General features: G+C 34.0%; 2 protein-coding genes, 1 long non-coding RNA gene and 1 other non-coding gene across 4 annotated transcripts; 1 reads left to right on the top strand and 3 right to left on the bottom strand.

The window, feature by feature from the left end:
• Nucleotides 1-364: 364 nt before the first annotated feature.
• Nucleotides 365-2413, bottom strand: LOC137835426 (ras-related protein RABA1f). Its single transcript, XM_068643935.1, has 2 exons — nt 2025-2413; nt 365-958 (listed from the first exon to the last, which is right to left on the bottom strand). Exons 1-2 carry the CDS (start codon nt 2234-2236, stop codon nt 520-522), a joined length of 651 nt encoding a protein of 216 aa, XP_068500036.1. The 5' UTR covers nt 2237-2413; the 3' UTR covers nt 365-519.
• A 3325-nt stretch (nt 2414-5738) lies between these two features.
• Nucleotides 5739-5811, bottom strand: TRNAR-CCU (transfer RNA arginine (anticodon CCU)). The gene has a single exon. It is a non-coding gene; the product is annotated as a tRNA-Arg (tRNA).
• A 575-nt stretch (nt 5812-6386) lies between these two features.
• Nucleotides 6387-8813, bottom strand: LOC137835427 (rac-like GTP-binding protein RAC2). Its single transcript, XM_068643936.2, has 7 exons — nt 8443-8813; nt 8268-8355; nt 7949-8058; nt 7731-7794; nt 7551-7619; nt 7372-7433; nt 6387-6711 (listed from the first exon to the last, which is right to left on the bottom strand). The coding sequence occupies exons 1-7, from the start codon at nt 8539-8541 to the stop codon at nt 6613-6615; spliced, it is 591 nt and encodes a 196-aa protein (XP_068500037.1). The 5' UTR covers nt 8542-8813; the 3' UTR covers nt 6387-6612.
• A 3494-nt stretch (nt 8814-12307) lies between these two features.
• On the top strand, nt 12308-13704 carry LOC137834483 (uncharacterized). The gene is made up of 2 exons (XR_011084896.2): nt 12308-12495; nt 12614-13704. It is a non-coding gene; the product is annotated as an uncharacterized LOC137834483 (long non-coding RNA).
• Nucleotides 13705-21117: the final 7413 nt, after the last annotated feature.

Raw genomic sequence — 21117 nt, 5'->3', positions numbered from 1 at the left:
AAGTTAAAAAAAGAAGCCCAAATAAAAATAAATAAGATTTAATTATCTGTTGGAGTAGAAAAAGGTAATAAAAATATAGATGAAATATTGTATAAGTTGTATAATTGAATTGATTTGATAGGGAGTAAAATAAATATAGAAAAGAAATAAAAACATTTTAAAATTTGTTAAATTTGTTAATAAAAGACTTTAATCAATGATCCCTCTTTTTTACTTTTATCAACCAAAAACATTAAAACCTAAGATTAAAATTCACCAAAATTTCAAGGACTATCAAACATTCTAAATCTTTTTTTTATCATTTTTTCTTATCATGTCTAGATAATATATTGATGTGGTATGATTAGACAGAACAAGGAAGATATTTGAATATAAAAAACCTGTATTATTACCACAATAAAGGGCTATTGAGGTGAATAGTATATATCAGCAACCAAAAATTGAACAAAATAAAACAATGGATGGACACAACATTCAGTTATACAGCATAATAAAGACCCTTTTTATATCTCAAACAAACTATGTGGAACAGCATCCACTCTTTTTAACTGCTGAGACATCATCTTTGGTTCCAACAACAATGGTTTCCCCTTTGGGCAAGGATGTTGCAGGAGGGTTATCCACTGTCTCAAGAGTTTTCCTACTCACAACATTGTATATCTGAGTCAGCACTTCTATGAAAGCTTTGTCCACATTCAAGGACTCAAGGGCAGAGGTTTCCATGAAGTATATATTCTCTTTCTCTGCAAATTCTTTGGCTTCTTCAGTTGACACAGCACGCAAATGTCGAAGATCTGCCTTGTTTCCCACTAGCATGACTACAGCATATGCTTCTGTGTGATCCCGAAGCTCCTTCAACCATCTCTCCACGTTCTCAAACGTCAATTGTCGAGTTACATCGTACACAACCAAAGCACCAACTGCTCCTCGGTAATATGCACTTGTAATAGCACGATATCTGTGGCAAGGTAAACAGAAAAAGAAGTTTAGTTTTCATTCACCACTCAGAAACAATGGTTGGTATGCATTTATGAATTACCATAGGAAGAGTGAAACTCATGAATATATTGTTCAGGAATGGTCATATATGATTTATGTAGTTTAGATTAGCAAGTACAATGTGGTAGATGAGAAAAAAACATTGCAGGTTTATCAGTCTAAGACTTTAGCACAATATGTGGTTATACAATACCATTCTTTTGGCAGATGAAAATAAACCAAAGAATATTATTAAATCACACTTCATGATAGTAACAATAACATTTAACTACGCAGCTAAGAATCGAATTAGAACGGGATCATGCTTCTGAATAAGATTTATCAAAATTTAGTATGATCAATGACAGAGGACTCTGCATCACTTCATTTCAACAAAGATTTTATTTACAAAGATTTTATTTACAAAGATTAACAATACGTGGAAATCAATTCACTTGTCTCCTTTTCATTGGGAAAACATTGTCATTCTGGATTTTTGCAGTGAATTTTGCACGGATTCACACATCTGACAATTTTAGAATTGTTGGATGAAGATCGGATGACTAATATTTCATCTAGATACACCTGCCATATAATACATATTAGAAATGTGAGTCCACTCTCAATCATCGCAAATGCTTCGTTATGTGAATACGTGGAAAATTGCCTCCACCCATTCCGGAGAAAAGGAGTTATTTTTCAATTGAAAAGATAAAGAAATAGACACGTGATCCAAATCCAAATCTACACATGTTTCCTAGATAGAACAACAACAGATCCTGTCAGAACAAAAAAAAAAAAGCCCTGACAAATTGAACAAACTATAACTTTTTTCATGTCTTAAAAATCTTCCCTAACCAGCAACCATATATTACAGAACACAGTCAAATCAAGCCTCTGTCCATCGATCAGTGACCTTTTCATCACGAATCAAAATCAACAACCCCACAAAGATCCCACTATTCAAATGCAAAACTAAGACAACCCATCAAGATTAAATTGAAGCAAGAATGATATGCATATCGAGACAGCGAAAAAGGTAATACCTTTCTTGACCGGCGGTGTCCCAGATTTGTGCCTTGACAAGCTTGCTATCGACGGGGACGCTGCGGGTGGCGAATTCGACGCCGATGGTGGATTTGGTCTCTAAGCTGAACTCGTTTCGCGTGAATCGTGACAAGAGATTAGACTTTCCAACGGCAGAATCACCGATGAGTACGAGCTTGAACAAGTAGTCATAGTCTTCGTCGGCACCCATTGAGTTTGGGTGAAGGAAAAGCAATGGATGGTGAAAGAAAGGAAATTGTTTGTAGGGAGTAAATGGGTGACTTTATTATATGTTGCAAATTGTTGAGCATTGTGGTTATAGCAGACACGGAGAGGAGAGAGAGAGAAAGAGAGAGGTGTATGTGTAGCGTGTACGAGGAAGGAAGGTAGTCTTTGGCTGTTGGAGGGAGAAGTATTCAAAATGACTCTTCTCCTACTTTCCTACGTTTTTCTTCTTCAATATTATAATAATAATAATAATAATAATAATAATAATAATAATAATAAGAATAATAATAATAATAATATGATGATAATAATAGTCATAATCACTTATTATTTTTTTAACCATGCTATAAGCCATTTAAGAGGATGATGCAGCAGCTCAATCCAAGGGAGTGGAATGATATATAAGTTGAATAACTAACCAAATGTTGTAGTATTTGATTGGTTAGTTACCTAACTTTAAATTATATACATGTATAAATAATTAGTTAGTTAACTCTACTTTCAATCATTATTTTTTTCTGCAACTTTCTTTTCTCTAATTATACTAGAATTTTCTTTTTTCTATGAAGTTTGTTGTTGTTTCTTTTTTCACTCTATCGAGCTTGTTTGCAAAATTACCATTGTAGTCTTCTCACTTATTTCTAATTTTTTTTTTCGTATTAAAATTTATCACCTTCACCACTACATTTTTGTGTTTGCTTTGGAGCAAAACAAAACCTGAATTGTTACTTCTTTACCTTGAAGAAAGAAAGAAAGTCATTGGTTGGAAATAACTTTTTAAACTTAAACTTGTTTCTAAAGACTTTACTCAAATGCTAAATTTGTTGCTAAAGATTTTACTTAAATGGAAGAAATTCACCATTTTGAAACATTTAACCCAGTTGTAAAATGACTATTGTAAAATTCTACTGGTTCTTGCATAAGCTATTATTGTCATTTGTATGAAAATTCAATTTTTCTTTATGAATACATGAATGAAGAAGTATACATGTAAATCTCTCTTATATTACATACCTCAAGTTTTAAATTAGTTTAAATTGTAATTTGAAAATTTATATTCTTGTATATTTTCATGAAGTGAACTTTAAGTCTAACTCAACTCCATAAAACCGGCTCATGAGATTGAGGTTTGCACCCACTTATATACAATGAAATGTCCTCATCTCTAATCGATGTGAGATCTCCAACACACCCCTAACGTTGAGAGTGACAGTTTGTAAGTGGAATAACATATTATGGGTGGCCTGATAAGCTCAACAAACACTCGCTAGGATAAGCTCAAAATGACTTTGATATCATATTATGAAGAGAACTTTAAGTCTAACTCAACTCCATAAAACCGATTCATGAGATTGAAGTTAATTATGAGAAACAACGGATAATTAGAAAACACACTCAATTAATATTAGAATCCTTCTATAACTTTGGTATCCGTATCCTTTTCACTTATGCTCGTGGAGGACGTGATTTCTCTAGAACACCCAACTTTGCTCTTCGTTCTCGAACCTCTCGGTTACCGACTCGTGGTTCTTAGAGTTCTTGGCAATCATCGCGTCCAACATGCCAAGTTTGTGAAAAAAGTTGTCATACTGCTCTTCAGTATTGACACTGGTATGACTATTACTCCAATCCCCTATTCATACTAATGTTTTTCAATTTTCTGCCTCAAACAATGAAACCAGCGATGCATCACTTTTGAGTGTTCCGTCCACTGTTGATGACCCTCTTTGGTACCCAAATAGTGACACCACACACCATGTCACGAGAGATCCTAGTGTCATACAACAAAACACTCTTATCAAGAAACCAAAAAATATAAAAATGAGATACCAATAGGTCAACTCACAGAGGTAGAAAAGATTTACTTCAAAAATTACAAATTATAAATAATTACTTCACTTACCTTTTTATGAATATTAAGTTATAGTTATTTTAAAAGTATAATTAATCTTTTGACTCCAATTTTATTGTTAAAGTGCATGACTCAAAGTCAATGTTTATAAAATAGTTATATTACCTAGTGCATGAATTCAATTCATTATTTATTGTCATTTTAATTAATAAAAAAATGATTTTAATTAAGTATTACTAAAAATTATAATAAATAACTAAGTTTAGAAATTAAAATACATTAAATTTTTAAGTCCAAGAATTAAAATAATAATTAATTATTTTTACTGATTAAAATGAGTGGACGAAACGATGAAATTTAAGGATCAAAATTGATAAATATCTATAGAATAAGAATTAATATATCTTTATTTTTCATCTTTAAGGTGGATTTAGATAAACCATTTCATAAATATTTTTAACAGAGAAAGATAAAGTGAGTTTTTTCTTAAACTAAAATTAGTTTACATATTTAGATTAGTTAATAAGTTAAAATTGATGTAATAGTTATTAATATCACTTCGGCAATTGCTAATATTTTGATTTTTCCTAAAATGCTGAGATAATTATTAATTTACTATCTCATACTTTGATTTGGTCAATAATTAGTCAGAGCTTTAGAACAGTATTATGGAGTTTTTTAAGCAGAGGAAGAATAATGTGAATCACTTTTAAATTTTTAAAATAATGATTCAAATTTATCTGTATATCGACTTTTACTTCTTTTTAATCAGTTTAATGAATTTTCACAAGTTCAAAATATAGCTCATTCATTAAAGTTAATATTTTCACTACATGTTAAAACTGAAAAAAAATATGCTTTAATAATAATATAATGAATGATAACCTATATCATTTTATTTCACACAGATATAAAATTTAAACTAAAATAAAAAAAATAATCCTATTATTTAACATATTTAACACTATTATTTATTAGTTAAGTCACTATGTATCATTTCTTGGAAAAAACTAGAAAACACTAAAGCTAAAATTTATGCAATATGAAAAAAAAAATATACCTTTTTTCGCTAAATATAAAAGAAAACTCCACTTAAGTATCTGATTTCAGGTTCATATACAGAAAACTTCTGCAACATTTTGTTATGGATAAATGGAGAAAGTGCATCCATCTCGTGGTATAATAATAGTATTATACTTTTCTATTTTTGAATTGGTCGTAATGTTTGAATTCCAAATACTACTATTCTATGTTATTGATTCATCACAAAAAAAAGAAAGCTTAGCAAAGTCATTGATGTGTCACAAAAAAACTACTTGCAATTGAAATCCAAGTTCGTCACAATCACTTCCGCAATGTTGATCAAGCCAACAACATCTATCTGCTTATTCTTTTGTTTACACTAATGAAATTTATCAGAGACTAATTCTTTTAGACGTAAAAGTTATTATAATATTTTTTTTAATAAAGTATTTTTTTATTTACGTAATGAAAAATAATTTAATATGTTTAAAGATATTTTTAGCCGTGTAAAAAAATCATTTATATTTTCATTAAATTTTATAAGTTTTTACCGTTTTTTTCACCCTATTTTTGGGTTTAACATTAAAAATATAAAACCTAAACGAACGCGCGCGCCAGGTAGGGGTCGAACCTACGACTTTCTGCTTAGGAAACAGACGCTCTATCCACTGAGCTACAGGCGCTTATATGCTAGTTTTCTCTTTGGAAACAATTTATAATGTTTCTTACGAATATTGTATCTCATAATACAATGGTAGAGAAGAAAATAAAGATGATAATGTTAATAAAAAAAATGTTGACTTGTTTTTAAGTTGTTATGCCTTTTGATGTATTGTAAAATAAGTTGGTGAGTGGGGTTGCTTTTTGTGGGGAACAAGAATGATGAAGATAGGAGAAGTAAAAGACATTTGAGTACCTAAATAAGTAAGCTTTTGATGATGAATTAATGTAGTTCAATCAGTATATACAACTGAATAACTAAGAAGGAACAATCACTGCAATAACTTCACATGATGTTATTGCTTTTTATGTGAGTTTTCAGACTTGAAAATCAATAATGATTCTAGCTGCTTAGCTTTTAGGTCCCGGTTAATCATAAATGACAAAGGTAGTACAAAACTATGCTTATTGCAGCCCGTGAAGGATTTGATTCACGGTTAACGACAAAAAATTTAACCATTAGTTAGAGGAGAGAACAGTGATAAGAACAACAAACATGTTGAGCGACACAAAAGTGATGATTAATGCTATTATACTCTTTTTATCACAAAACTTATCTTTAATTCAGTGCAATCTTGTATATGTAGAGATGCATTGGAACATCATTTAGATCCACCAACAAGAAAATATATGAGAAAACTGAAAGAGGGTGAGTGTGGAAGGAATACATGTGTTTCAAAAGGTCAATTCAGAAAGAGAAGAATGGAAAACTTAGGAGAAGGTTACACGAATGTTACAGGATGCAAATCAAACATGTACTCCAATTAAAGGAAAGCGCAGGATCTGTTCTTCTTTCGTTTTTTCTTTGGCTTTGCTGGTTGCAAAACAACCTTGATGGCAGCATCAAACACAGCCTTCACATTCTGAAATATAGCAGCATAGACAATTAGGCTGAGACTGAAAACCTTGTGTACTTTAAGTTGATAGAGTAATTAACTTTAATAATGTCATACACTATCAGGCAAATGATGCGGTATATTGTTTACGAAATTCAATGTCTTCGGAGAAAGAGATTTCACAAACAAATTTTTAGAAACAAAAATAATTCACAAGAGTGGTCTGAGATCTGCAGCAAAATGACTAAAGTGCAATGGTTGCTATACAGTTGTATTAAAAAAATGTTTGCACTGTATATATATTTTATTACTGATAGACTTTTTAAGGTTAAATGATCTATTAAAAAGAAGTTGACACTATTTTGTTTGTGGAACCACTTTTGTACTGTTTAAGCCTTATCTCCATTACATATACATGTTGATAACTAGATATTTGTCCCTGGTTAGATGGTGCAAAAGTGGGAAAAATAAATGGTGTGGACAAATTAGTTTTGTATAATCTAATCTAATTTATAATGGGGAGATGTTCTGCTATAACAATTTCCATAGTATAACTTAAAACCGATTATCCCAAAAGTTAAACAATTTGGTATGATTTTATATTGAATCTTAATAGGACCTTTTAATGCAATTTGCTTTGAATGTATCTAAAATTTTGTCTAGCTATAAGCATTGAAAAATTAGAACCTGCTGAGTCTTTGAGCTGCATTCTATGTACACAGCAGCACCAATCGCCTTCTTCAGCTCTTCTCCCTGCCAAACATTTAGAAGATTCAGGTGCACTGAAACAAAACCAAAAAAAAAAAAAAAAGTTCTATGTTACCAAAAAGAAAATGGTCTTTGTTAGAACATGGAACACGAGTGACTTGCCTGGGCAGTAGATATAGGTGTGGCTCCAGGATGATCAATCAAATACTGCCTGTCTTCCCTCAAGTCTGCAGCCAAATATAAGATCACAGTAAGTAAGAAATGACACCACAGGTGAACTAGTATGTAGCTTAAATAATACCAAAATATCAAATAATTTTAATAGTGTTGGATGATACCAAGTTTGGTTCCCACAAGTACAATTGGCACAGTTGGGGCATAATGTCTCAGCTCAGGAATCCACTGCATAAAATGGGCCTAGTGTGAGATTTTATTGGCAGGAATTATACCATATTACAGTTCACAGACACATGTAAGATGTTATGTGTCTTTGTGTAATATCAGTAGGTGTAAATGTGTCATGATAGAGGGATAATTGAGAGGCTTGCAGAAGAACCTTCTTAGAGATATTTTCATAGCTGGCTCTACTGAGGAGGGAAAATGCCAGCAAAAACACATCTGCTCCTCTATAGCTCAAAGGCCTAAGCCTGTTGTAATCCTCCTGTCCTGAATTTATGAAGCTACAATAAATGAGTAAAGAATAATGGAAAAATAGTTTCTATATCAGGAGTTAAGGAGTTTAATTTCAACAATATCTAGTTTTAGTTACTAAAATCTTCTGTTCACCAAAATATATATACTATGCACATTACAATACAAGTATACACCTGCTTAGTAACTAGCAGATTTGTTAATCACCCACATAAAATACATACCAGCAGTGTCCCATAATCCCAGGTTAATTGTGCTCCCATCAACCACCACATTTGCACTGAAGTTGTCAAAAACTGTAGGCACATAGTCCTGTTTTTTTTTTCAGATAGAAAAAGTGAATTTTTTATTGACCAAGCACAACACATTCAAACAACTAAAAATCATGCATTGCCGTACCGTGGGAAATGTGTTGCTGGTGTAAGAGATGAGCATACAGGTCTTTCCCACGGCTCCATCTCCCACAGTAACACACTTGATGAATCTTGCTGTACTCATTTTCAAGTTCCTCTGATTTCCTCACCTCACATCACATCAAAGCTTCCTTTAACATTCTGTTGCTTTCATGACTTTGAGTTCCTGAGCTTCTTTCAATTGAAGAATTGGAAATAAAAATGAAACAATGGAGAGAAGAAGTTTGATGCTTAGAAAGAAGGGCGAGAAGGCCAGAAGGGTCAATTTGAATTTTGAAAGAAATAGAGGGGATGATCAGCATTTAATAAGCCAAGTCCCTCAGCACCAACTTTAGTGACCCTCTTTTATCTTGTCCATTATTGCATTTGGCTTTCTGTTTCTTTAAGGGGAAGGCCAGAGCAGCAAAGGAATTGTTTGGTGCTGTAGTGGTGTTAGTTGGTTAAGTATTGTACAAGGGAGAGAGTAAATAATTAGTATTTAGAACATAAGCATTCATTATCAACATTACGTTAGTCTGAATGGAAATGTACTCATTCTCCAAGATAAAAAAAAACATGGTTACAATAAAAAAAATTCATTAAAAGTTGTTAGTCATGTTTAGGATACATGAATAGTTAATCAAGTTGACAAATATTTTTTTGTAAAGAACAAAAGAACATAGGCATTGTTTCGGTAATGGCTACACAAGAACTAATATTCCAAAGGAGAATCATTAACTACAATTGGTGAGAAAGAAAAGTAGATGGTAAAAACTGAAAGTTTGGACATTACCAAACCAAAAGCATGGTATGAAGTTGAAGTAGGGTGCCGTAAAGCGACACGGACTCTAAATATTGGACAAAGTGGAAGTGGGTGGATGAGTTTGACACTACAGTTCATGGAAAAAATTATTGATTTTTCAAGTCACCAGTGTCACTGCCCAAATGATGAACCAACGTTCTGTTCTTGGCCTTGGTGGATCTATCCACATCTTTATTGGGTGGTTAGTGTTATTGAAGACCCACCAATGTGTTTTTGACTTTTCATAATTCTATGTATGCATTAGTAATATGTAACGCAGCACAATGTTATCGAGCACCAACTATATCATAAATATGTAAGCAACTAGGATTCTTTTTCTTTCTTTTTGCAAAATAAAAGTTAGAATTCCGAGTTATGACACACTTCATTATTATTAAGAAATGAACTTTAAGTTTAACTCAATTTTATAAAAATCGTTTAGAAGGTGATCTCACGCTGAGGCGGTCAAGAGTGATCTAATATCTATCCGATAACGGGTGGCTTGATAAGACAAAAAACTCTTACTAGAATATGCTTTAAATGATTCTAATATCATATTAAAAAGTGAATTTTAAGTTTAATCCAACCGGCTTATAAGACGAAGTCTCCATCCATTTTTTATATATTGTGTAATGTTCTTATTTCTAATCAATCTGAAATCTCCAACAACGATAAAGAAGAAAGACCACTATTCCAATCCCCAACAAGTAAAAGTTGTATATAGTGAATACACTAGTCAAATGCAAACTAAATGCACACACTACAATACCATTTGATTCTACCACCTTTTTTCCCTCTTGGTTTGGCTTTCTTTTCACATTCTCCTATCTCTTGGAGTTTGTGATTTTTCTCTTTTGGTCCATTTTCATGCGCGTCTCACCAACTCACCTAAAGTTAGCTTTAACAAGTTGAATGCATCATCATGTGAATAGAGAGTTTCCTTAATCTAGACAACAGCTCCAATAACCATGGCTTTAAAATGATGATTTAGTATGAAAAAAGCTTAGTTCAACCCTGTTTTGCAAGGTAGCTAGATTACTTTTTAATATATCTCATGACACAACCTCAGCACATATATCTGCCATAATAAAAAGGGACAAATCATGTCCCAGCTGAAAATTCAATCTGCAAAGCAATATTTGGAATTATTGTTCTGTAAACAACAATGCCTCTTATTAGATTCAAATATAGTAGAATCTTGACAGTATAATAGAAGACCTTTATACAGTTATAGAAATCAAAACCTGAAATAAGGAAAATAAATTCCACACACTTTCTGAGTTAAGTGATCCAATTTGACATTTGGGAAAAACTATTGTAAACAAGTGTGCTGAGTTTATGCATGAGATGTAATCAACCCAGTTTCATGATAGTTGTATAACAGGTTATCTGACCTTTTAATGTATAATAATTATGGATGATAATATTTTAACATTTGCTCAACCTCATCCTACAACAAAATATTAATATTTATAATAAATTTTTTTTAATAAAAATATAAATAAAATATAAAATGTTAAAATAATTTTTAAAATAAAAAAGTTAAAATATTAATATTTATTGGGATATTAATAGAGTATAGGTGTCAAAACATCGTTTTCCAATACATTATTGAATGATTACCTTTTCTGCACAAGATTCAATGTTTCATGTATTTGTAAACAGATATTAAAAGAAACTGCAATTTGATATTTTATGTATAAGAACGTGCTTATTTTATTCGTCCAATTATTCACTGTTAATTCTTTTACTACTAACCGAAGTTGCAGAGTAATTACGGTGAAAAAATATTTTAGTAAACGATTTTTTAGAATATTACTTTCACTATAATTTATTGAATACTCTCTATATAAATCAATTAAACAAAGTTAAATTCAGCGACAAACAAAGTATAATAACATTTATTTATAATTATTTGTGAGGTCTTATTTTATCAAAATTGATAGGATTCACGATTTATTATTAGTATAAGAAATTTAACATTATTAAAAAAAATAGATTCAATTGTGTTTTTGTCCATGTTAGTAATTTCTCCGTTTATAAAAAAGTACCACACTTTTTTCCATTTTGATTAGACAGATGATAAGAAATAATAAAGTTTTCTAATTTGCCTCATATCAAGAACATGCCTTTATGATTACTTCCAAGACTATTATTATAAAGTAAGTAACAGCCACTAAAAGTTTAACAATCAACAACCTATATAATTACAGGAATCCATATAATAAATGAAAAATAAAATTATTAAGGATAATTATAAGTATTATTATTATTATTTTAAACAACAACAAAAGAAGTTAGAGAATATTTCAAAAAAAACATGAAGGACTACATTTTTGAAGTGAATTCACCAGTATCAAAGGTTCCTGAGTTAATTTTAAACAAAAATTACATAAAAAATATAGAACATAATACATTTAAGACATTAATTTTATTATTTTTGTTCAAGACAATAGTATGAATTATCTCAAGTCCAGAACGTTTAAGGTGCCTAAGAATAGGTATACTCTTAATCGAGTGTGTAGTCTGTTTTCTCCCTATCTCTTCTTCTACATATACTTGAAATTCTCCTTCTTCTTCTATATCTGACATTGTTATTAGCCTACTATAGTAACCAAGACTAATTACTCAGTATCCATTGATCCGTGCCAACGTAAGAATACTCTTTAATATAAAGTATCGAGAATTAACTCTTTTTAATGCCACTATTGGAAAATGATCCACTTATCCACCTAATCAGACTCGACCCATGATACTACAATCCCCTAGCCTCATGTATAAGTCAATGAGACTAAAAGTCAACTCGCTCTGACAATTTCTACTCGTCCTATGTGCTCCTTACAAATGGGCCTAGCCCATGATACCACATGCCCCCTTAGCCTTAGGCACTCTGCCAATAAGGCTAGTCTTTTATTGTAGCTTGATGTTAGCACCTTCTCACCTACTTAGTAAAGCTCATAACACTTGTCATTTTTAGTTTGCATGGGCTGACTCGGCCTTCGCTATTGGCGTTTCTCGCACCTCAACGACCCTCCTCGATACACACGCCACATTTATTACCCTGCACTTTGTCGCTTCAGATGTCACTCACGAAAACTTCCTCCATGTGTCTGCCATCGATAGGCGCTCTTCTCGCACCGTCACGACTTCCTTAAAACACCCAACTCTTCATCTTCCTCATTCACTTAAACCACTTCATTTTGCCTCCCTCTAAGTTGTGCATTCGTTTCCATTTCTTCTTCCAAGTCTTGCTCTCAGGTACGCTTCATTTGTCCCTTTGGTTTGTATTGTACTAGTTGGCATTTATCTGTTTAGAGATAGGCTTGATGGATTATCAGTCCCTATATCCTTGGGCTAAGAGTGACGTTCTTTGTAGGTCTCTTTGTGATGTGATTTGTATCACTTTGTTTACCTCAACAAAACGCATACAAAATCTTCGTCATACCCAAGCCCTTAGCCAAACTGGTTCTGAAGAGGATGTCATTGTTGTCCCTTGTAAACCTGAAGAGCCTATATGTAAGGATTGCATGCATGACCAAAGTCGAATTCCATGTTACTGACCAAAGTCGAGATGGTCCGCCGCATGAGGACCCCCCCACCAAAGGCCACTTATGAGATCGGGGACTTAGAGAAAACTGCCACTGTATCCACGAGGAAAAAGCGACCCACCAACACTCGTCCCCCTGTTGGCCATGTCGATTTGAATAAGGATTTTTCTCACCATCAGATTTTGTCAACCCACTGTTCTTTCAAGAGCCAGAAAATTCCTCCTACTCGCGACCTGGCCTGAGGTGCTCTCTGCTTGTGATCACTTGGTACAAAACCAACTGAAGCGAGATGCTGAGGCAATGCAAAATATGCGCCAAGAATTAGACGACGCAAAATTCCATATGTCCGACGAAGTTTATGAGATTTCCCATGACCGTGATGATTTTCTCGAGAAATTACAAAGAACTGTGGAGGACTACGCTCGCCACCGAGAAGAACGTCAAGTTGCGAATCGAGGGTGGGAATCTACTGAAAGTATGCTACAGAACAAAGTATCCACTCTAGATGTCGCTCTGGAAGCTGCTAAGGACGAGGTTTCCCGAAGCTTTGTGGATGGCTTCAATGGAGCTATTGAACAATTTAAAGTGCTTCAACCCAATGTGGACACATCACCTCTTGACCCCTTCAAAAGCGTTGTGGACGGAAAGATCGTTGATGAAGAATGACTTTGCCTGCCTCTTCTTCTTTCTTTTTTGAAAAACTTTATGATCTGAGCCATTTATTTGCATACCCCTTTTCTATTTTAATGACTGCCTGTATAGGAACTTTAACCTTATAAGGTTAATTTCTCTGCTTATGTTGTAATTGTTGGGTTTAATAATGTCAAAGTTTAAGAGGGGGTGAATTGACCTTTTAAAACTTTCTCGCAGAAAGAGTGTTTAACACAGTTTACAGAAAATAAATCGATTTATGTGAAAATGAACATATTCATTTCAGCACTGTTTTTGTTTGAAAAACGTTTATACAGCAAGGTTAATCACAAGATTATGCAGATAGACTTTACAGATGCACACATTGATATTAGAACGAAAACCAGTGAAACACCAAAACAGCAAACTTCAGTTTCAAGCAAGTGATTAAGGTTCAATTGATAGCATGCCAATTAATTGAATAACCTTTACAATCAACCTGTTCCAGTGGCTTTTAACAAACTATGAGTGTTCTTCTTGATATCAAACAATTTTCCAGAAATTAAGAACAATGAATCACAGAACAGCAAGCTTCAATTTTAAGAAATTGTTTAAGGTTCAATTAATAGCTTTGACATTTTCTTGAGCAAACTATCACAGTCAATCTGTTGCAGTGACTTTTAACAAATTTTATATGTTCTTATCAGAATCAAACAACTTTTTCAGAAGTTAAGAACAGTATGAACTGAGCCCAGAAAGAACAGATTTATTTTCACTTGAACAAATTTATTTCTTTGCTGTTTTATCAATTATGCATAAATGAAATTGCAGAGAGTGAGAGAGAATGAACACAAGCAGTTATATTGGTTCACTCAACTGAGCTACATCCAGTCTTCACCAAAACCAGGTGGAAATCACTAAAACACAGTACAACCAAGTACAATTTCCACTGTTCTTGAAACCTACAAGAACTTAGGTACTCTTGCTGAAAAAACCTATTTCAGCTCACACACACACTCTCCAAGAAAACCTATCAAGAAGAGTGTTCAACCAAACTATTACAAGAAATGAGAAGTGAAACGACTACACCTGATTGAGGATACAAAGATCTGCCTTAAACCAGTAGGCAAGATTGCTAGAACAGTAGCAACACCTCACACCAAGCTTTTGGAACCAAACCAAGAACAAACACTTTGTGATTTTTGAAATCTTTGAAGAACAAATGCTAATCCTTTGTAAACTTTTATTTTCAAAAAACAGTTAGAGAATTTGTTAAGTGAGGAGACTTAGTCAACCATTCTGGTGCAGAGATAAAACTGAGAACGTTTAAGCTTGACATGGCACCAGAGACAAAAAGAATCCATTCATTTACAGATGAACAGATTTATTTTTCAAAACGAAAACAGAGAAAGTTTAAATATTTAAAACTCAGTCGTTTTGAAACGAAGAAGACTTAGTCAAAATACCTGATGCACAAAATCTAATTTCCACAAGACTTAGCCAAGGCATCAGTTTAAAAATGAATATGTTTATTTAGAAAAGAACAAATTTATTTTTATGCAGTAAACGTGTTTTTTGTAAAACATGTGAAAAACAGTTTAAGAAAACTTATGCTTGTTCTTATCACATGCCCAGTGGTTATGAGGTGAGTTACTCAGCAAAAAGCCCACTCTTAGACAACCTCTAAGCACTACCTAAGACATACTTAGAGCACAGCAAAATACAAATGAAATGTACATAGAAGTCTTCATCAAACACAATCTTGAAGGGGCAGCAACCATCTTCAACAATCTCCCCCTGTTTGATGGAGACAAATCCCCATAGCTAACCTCATAGCTTTGTTTCTTTAAGAACCTGCACTGCATCAGATTTTAAACCAGAAAAAAACAGCAGTATTGCATAACATAAGAAATGGTTTTAAGCTGCAGAATTAACTCCCTGTTTCAGCTAGCTTCACCTAGCATGGTGAGCTAATTTTTCAGCAGCTATTTTTCTCCCCCTTTGGATTCATCAAACAGCATATAAGCATAGGGAAAACAAATATGAAATAGAAACCATAACCATAATAGTTCAGAAAATAAAACCATATTGTTCAGCATTACAGACATTTGAAAATTGATAAAGAAAGCATTAAAAACAGATGACTACTGATCCTTGTAGTAAAGCTCTGCAAGTTGTGCCTGAACCCCTTCAATCTGATCATCAAGGTGTTGAAACCTTGCATGAGTAGTCTCAAAGTATGCCCTTTGTTCTGCAGACATTACATCAAGACGATACAGTACTTGCCTTTCAAACATAGACATTGGTTCTCCTCGGTATTCTGGAGCTTGATAGGCAACTATGGCATTTGCAGCAACTTTCTCATGTTCAGATTGGGTAGCAAGTGAGTCATCATCCATAGGAACAACTTCATCCTCATCTTCATGTTCTGCTTGAGGGTCCTTCTCCTTGAGAACCACCCACTTGTCTTCAATTTTGTGAAAACCCATTTTGGTGAGAGTTGAATTATCAATCTCACTTACAGCTTTGATAGGGTCGTTTCTCTCATTTGTAACATCAACACCAAAGTAATCAATTAATTTGGAAACAAGAATAGCATAGGGAAATCGGTAATCAGCCAACCTTTTTTACTTGAGCATGTGTTCATTGACAATGAAAACCCAGTTTACCTTAATCTGGTTCATGATGCAATATAGGAGGATTAGGTCCTCTTCATGTAAAACAGCATGGTTTGTTCCTCTTGGAATAAGTTGCCATGCTATGATGTAGGCAACTAGGCGTGGAGTGAGGTTCAAGTGCCCTGCATGGAACCTGTTTATACTCTCTGTAGGATTCCTCATGCAGCTTTTATAGTATTGCAGCTTGTTGAATTCTTGGATTCCACTGGTGTTTCCCTTCCCTACTTTCAATCCAGCATATTTTATTCCAGCCACAGAATTCCACACCTCACTTGTGATCTTCATCTTGGTCCCTTTCACATAAGAGACAACATTCTTTCCATCCAATGTGAGGTTGGTGTAAAACACCTTAACCAAGTCAGGATATACATTACCCGTTAATTCCAGCATCTTTTTCAGTTTCTGGTGCTTCAACACAGCCCTTGTTTCTACCAGTTTTTCAGATTTCAGCCAGTTGAAATCCAGCACTTTGGGTATGTTGATCTGTTTCCTGCTTGTCTCGTGAATGTAGGTATTGATGCCTTCTTCATTTCCAGCGAACCAACCTTCTAGCACGCCTTGAAAGGTGGTTTGCTTCCCCTTATTTTTCTGTTTCTTGGAAGAAGAAGCCATGGTTGAACCTGAATTCTTTTCTTGGTTTCAAATGGTGAGAACAGAAAAGGTAATGTGGGTAGCAAGTATTCACACAGATTTATATAGAAATGAATGTGTTGATATGGCAGTTATGAGTGGATATGCATGAAGATTTTATGCTCTGAATTTGTGCATAGAATCTTTGAAAATATGCAACAAATATTTAGGGTCACGATGCATATACTCATGCCTTTATTGAGCACCCAAACCATCAAATCGGTTACATAACCATGACCAAAACCGTCAAAGGTACAGAGGTTAATGCCCACTAGGTCAGTCAAGCAGTCAAAGATCAAAATTTCTCTTTCCTAGTCATCAATGCATATCAGTGCAGAAAATAAACACATTCAATTGCGAATAAACATATTTAATTTTTCACTGCTAGGCACAATTGACATTTATAATACCCAATTCATTAAGCAGAAAATTAAACCTATCTTTGGCTAATGGTTTTGTGAACAAATCAGCAAGTTGTAAATCAGTACCAATGAACTTAATATCACATGTTCCATTAGATATGTGTTCCCTTAGAAAATGATGCCTAATTTCAATGTGTTTGGTTCTTGAATGCATGACAGGATTTTTGGTTAAGTTGATTGCACTTGTATTATCACACAACAGAGGTATATGGTTAAGTAAGATACCAAAATCATTCAATTGTTGTCTTAGCCATATAGTTTGAGCACAACAACTCCCTGCTGCAATGTATTCTGCTTCAGCAGTGGAGAGAGCTACACAAGCCTGTTTTATGCATTGCCATGAGATCAAGCTTGATCCTAGCAAATGACAGGTTCCACTTGTGCTCTTCCTATCAATTTTGCAACCTACAAAATCTGAATCAGAATTTTCAGTTAAGCTTAATGAAATATTACCTGGATACCACAAGCCAACTTCTTTAGTTCCTTGTAAATACTTCAAAATCCTTTTGACAGCATTGTAGTGTGATTCTTTAGGAGCAGATTGAAACCTTGCACACATGCACACTGCAAACATTATATCTGGTCTGCTGGCAGTGAGATACAGTAGTGATCCTATGATGATGTGAATGTAACTACAAGAACACATGATTCTTGACATTCTTAGGAACAACTTGAGCTGGATTTGAAAGGCACTTTACTTTAGAATTGGATCAATGTTCTAAATTCAAGAACTCACCAAAACTAAGCACCAACCAAGACTCATATTGAAGTCCATGTATTGTCAAATTGAATCAAAACAAAAGGAAAGAAGAACAAGAATTAAAACTGGACAGAATTAAGAAACTAGCTACTGAACCGAAAAAGAAACAAAGAACAAAGCTGGAAAACAGAATGTAAACGGTAGAAAATGAAGGAAACACATTAGGAAATGAAACTACCGAATGGAAAATTGAAGAAAGGAAAGAAGACACTTATATGAAGATGCTTGCTGGATTTTGAGGATTGGAAGAAGCCATTCACGCCACTTGGAACCTTGAACCAAGATAAGTGATGGAGTGCCACCACTTGAAGCTCACCATAGCTCACAAGATAAGGCAAAGAAGAGGAAGACTCAAAACTCACAAATTCTCTCCAAAATTGAGTATAGTCTCTCTACTATAAAATTCCAATCTGAATTGTGAAGGACCTAAGCCCTCCTTATATAGGAGTAAGGGCTGGTCATTTACATAGCTTATTCCCTAAGCTACCCAAAAAACTCCTAAGATCACACCCCCCTTACTAAGCTCACTCCCCAAGCTTATAAAATTTGCTAAACTAAAGCCTAAAGATGCTTTTACAAAAGAGGTGTCTCATGTTTCCCTCTAAGCACCTTTCTAAACATTATTCTATATTATTTACAATTTAAAAGAAACTATAAAGAGAGATATTTAATATGAAGCCTATTATTTGAGAGTTTGTAGACTTCTTTATCTTTAGGCTTGATCTTCTCTTTGACTTCTTTTAATTTGTGAGAAGACTATAAGGAAGAATTTCAAATGTGTAGGTGAAAATCCTCTTCCTTCATTAATAAAATCCTCTCCTAGTGGATATCCATCATATGAGTCCTCTATATTTGGTTTCATCAACAGAAATTCCAACTTCATGATGATCCAGATGACAGCTTGTTGAGAAGGGTGTGCTGATTGGTTTACACTTGTCCATTTCAAATTTCTTCAGCAGATCCTTGCAATACTTAGCTTGACTTAAGAAAATGCCATCCTTGAGTTGTTTGACCTGCAAGCCTAGAAAATAGTTCAACTCACCCATCATTGACATTTCAAACTCACTCTTCATGACTTTCACGAAAGCTTCACACAATTCTCCATTGTTTGATCCAAAAATGATGTCATCCACATATACTTGGACTAGAATTGAGTCATCTCCTTTCTTCTTAATGAACAAGGTCTTATCTGATGTGCCTCTGTCATAGCCTTGTGAGGTGAGAAAATCACTTAGCCTCTCATACCATTGCCTAGGAGCTTGCTTGAGTCCATAGAGAGCCTTTTGGAGTTTGAACACATATTCTGGATGTTGATGGTCTTCAAAACCTGGTGGCTGTGAAACAAATACCTCTTCATTAATATAACCATTTAGAAAGGCACTCTTCACATCCATTTGAAATAGCTTGAACCCTTTGATGCAGGAGAAGGCAAGCAGCAGTCTAACAGCTTCTAACCGAGTCACTGGTGCATATGTCTCATCATAGTCTATCCCTTCTTCTTGATTGTACCCTTTAGCTACTAGCCTAGCCTTGTTTCTGGTGATCACTCCATGCTCATCCATCTTGTTTCTAAATACCCATTTTGTCCCAATTATATTCATCTCAGGTATTCTAGGAACAAGAGTCCAGACCTCATTAAGAACAAACTGATTTAGTTCCTCTTGCATAGCTAAAATCCAGTTGCTGTCCTTGAGAGCTTCATTCAAATTCTTGGGTTCAACTTGAGATACAAAGGCCATTGCTTCACAGAAATTGTTCAAGGATTTTTTAGTTGACACTCCTTTCTCAATGTTCCCAATGACATTATCAAGTGTTAAATCTCTTGGGGTTTTCCACTCTTTTGGCAAACCTGCAGCTGCAGTAGATTCTTGTATAGCATGTGTATCAGCAGTATCAAAATGAATCGATTCATTTTGATTTAAAACAGATTTAAATTCATTACTGTCAAGGTCATCAGCAGTTTTAGATAGGCTATGATCAGTTTCATAAAAAACAACATGCATTGATTCTTCTACTATAAGCAACCTTTTATTGAAGACTCTATATGCATGACCATTCAAAGCATAACCAATGTGTACAGCTTCATCAGATTTAGCATCAAACTTACCAAGATTTTCTTTGCCATTATTCAGTACAAAACATTTACACCCAAATACTCTAAGGTGGCTCAAACTAGGTTTTCTGCCCTTATACAATTCATATGGGGTTTTCTTAAGAATTGGTCTTATTAAGGTCCTATTTAAGACATAACCTGCAGTATAAACAGCATCAGCCCAAAAATACTTAGGAAGCTTAGATTCATTTAACATAGTTCTAGCTAGTTCCTCTAGTGATCTATTTTTCCTTTCAACTACACCATTTTGTTGGGGTGTCCTAGGGGCTGAAAAGGTATGTGCTATCCCATGCTTCTCACAGAACCTCTCAAACTTAGCATTTTGAAACTCTCCCCCATGATCACTTCGAATTGATCAACCATTTTCATTTTGCAGAATTTTTGCTAATTTCTTAAAGGCAGTGTAAGCATCATGTTTATGTGCAAGAAATAAAGTCCATGTAAATCTAGAGTAATCATCCACAACAACTAAAGCATACAAATTTCCAGCCAAGCTAGCAACTCTAGATGGACCAAATAAGTCCATATGTAACACATCCAATGGATTTTTTTGTAGAGACAATATCCTTTAACTTGAAAGAGGATTTGATTTGTTTACCTTTCACACAAGCATCACAAATCTTGTTGTCCTAAAATTTAATGTTAGGCAAACCAGAAACTAAATCTTTAGATTTCAATTTATTCAAGTGATTTGTGTGTATGTGAGCTAACCTCCTGTGCCACAACCAAGACTCATCACTTCTGGACAGCAAACACTCATTTGAAGAGTTAGTTTCCATGATATTCAACAGATAAATGTTATTCACTCTCTTACCAGTAAACAGTACCTTACTAGATGAATTACTTGAGATTGTGCAGCCATTTGACTCAAAATTCACTTTGTTATCCTTTGTCACAAAGCTGACTTATGCTGAGAAGACTATGCTTGAGTCCTTCTACATACAGCACGTTCTCAATGGTTGTTGAGTTCCCTGTTCCAACAGTGCCTCTGCCCAAAATCCTTCCTCGGTTATTATCACCATAGGTTACATGTCCTTCTGCTTTGAGCTTCAAGCTGGTAAACTTTGTAAGATCTCCAGTCATATGTTTGGAACAACCA

This window comes from Phaseolus vulgaris, chromosome 5 (genome assembly GCF_051622355.1).
Source record: "Phaseolus vulgaris cultivar YP4 chromosome 5, ASM5162235v1, whole genome shotgun sequence".
NCBI lineage: Eukaryota > Viridiplantae > Streptophyta > Magnoliopsida > Fabales > Fabaceae > Phaseolus > Phaseolus vulgaris.
The sequence above is the reverse complement of the archived record's forward strand: the minus strand, read 5'-3'. Positions and strand labels throughout refer to the sequence as shown.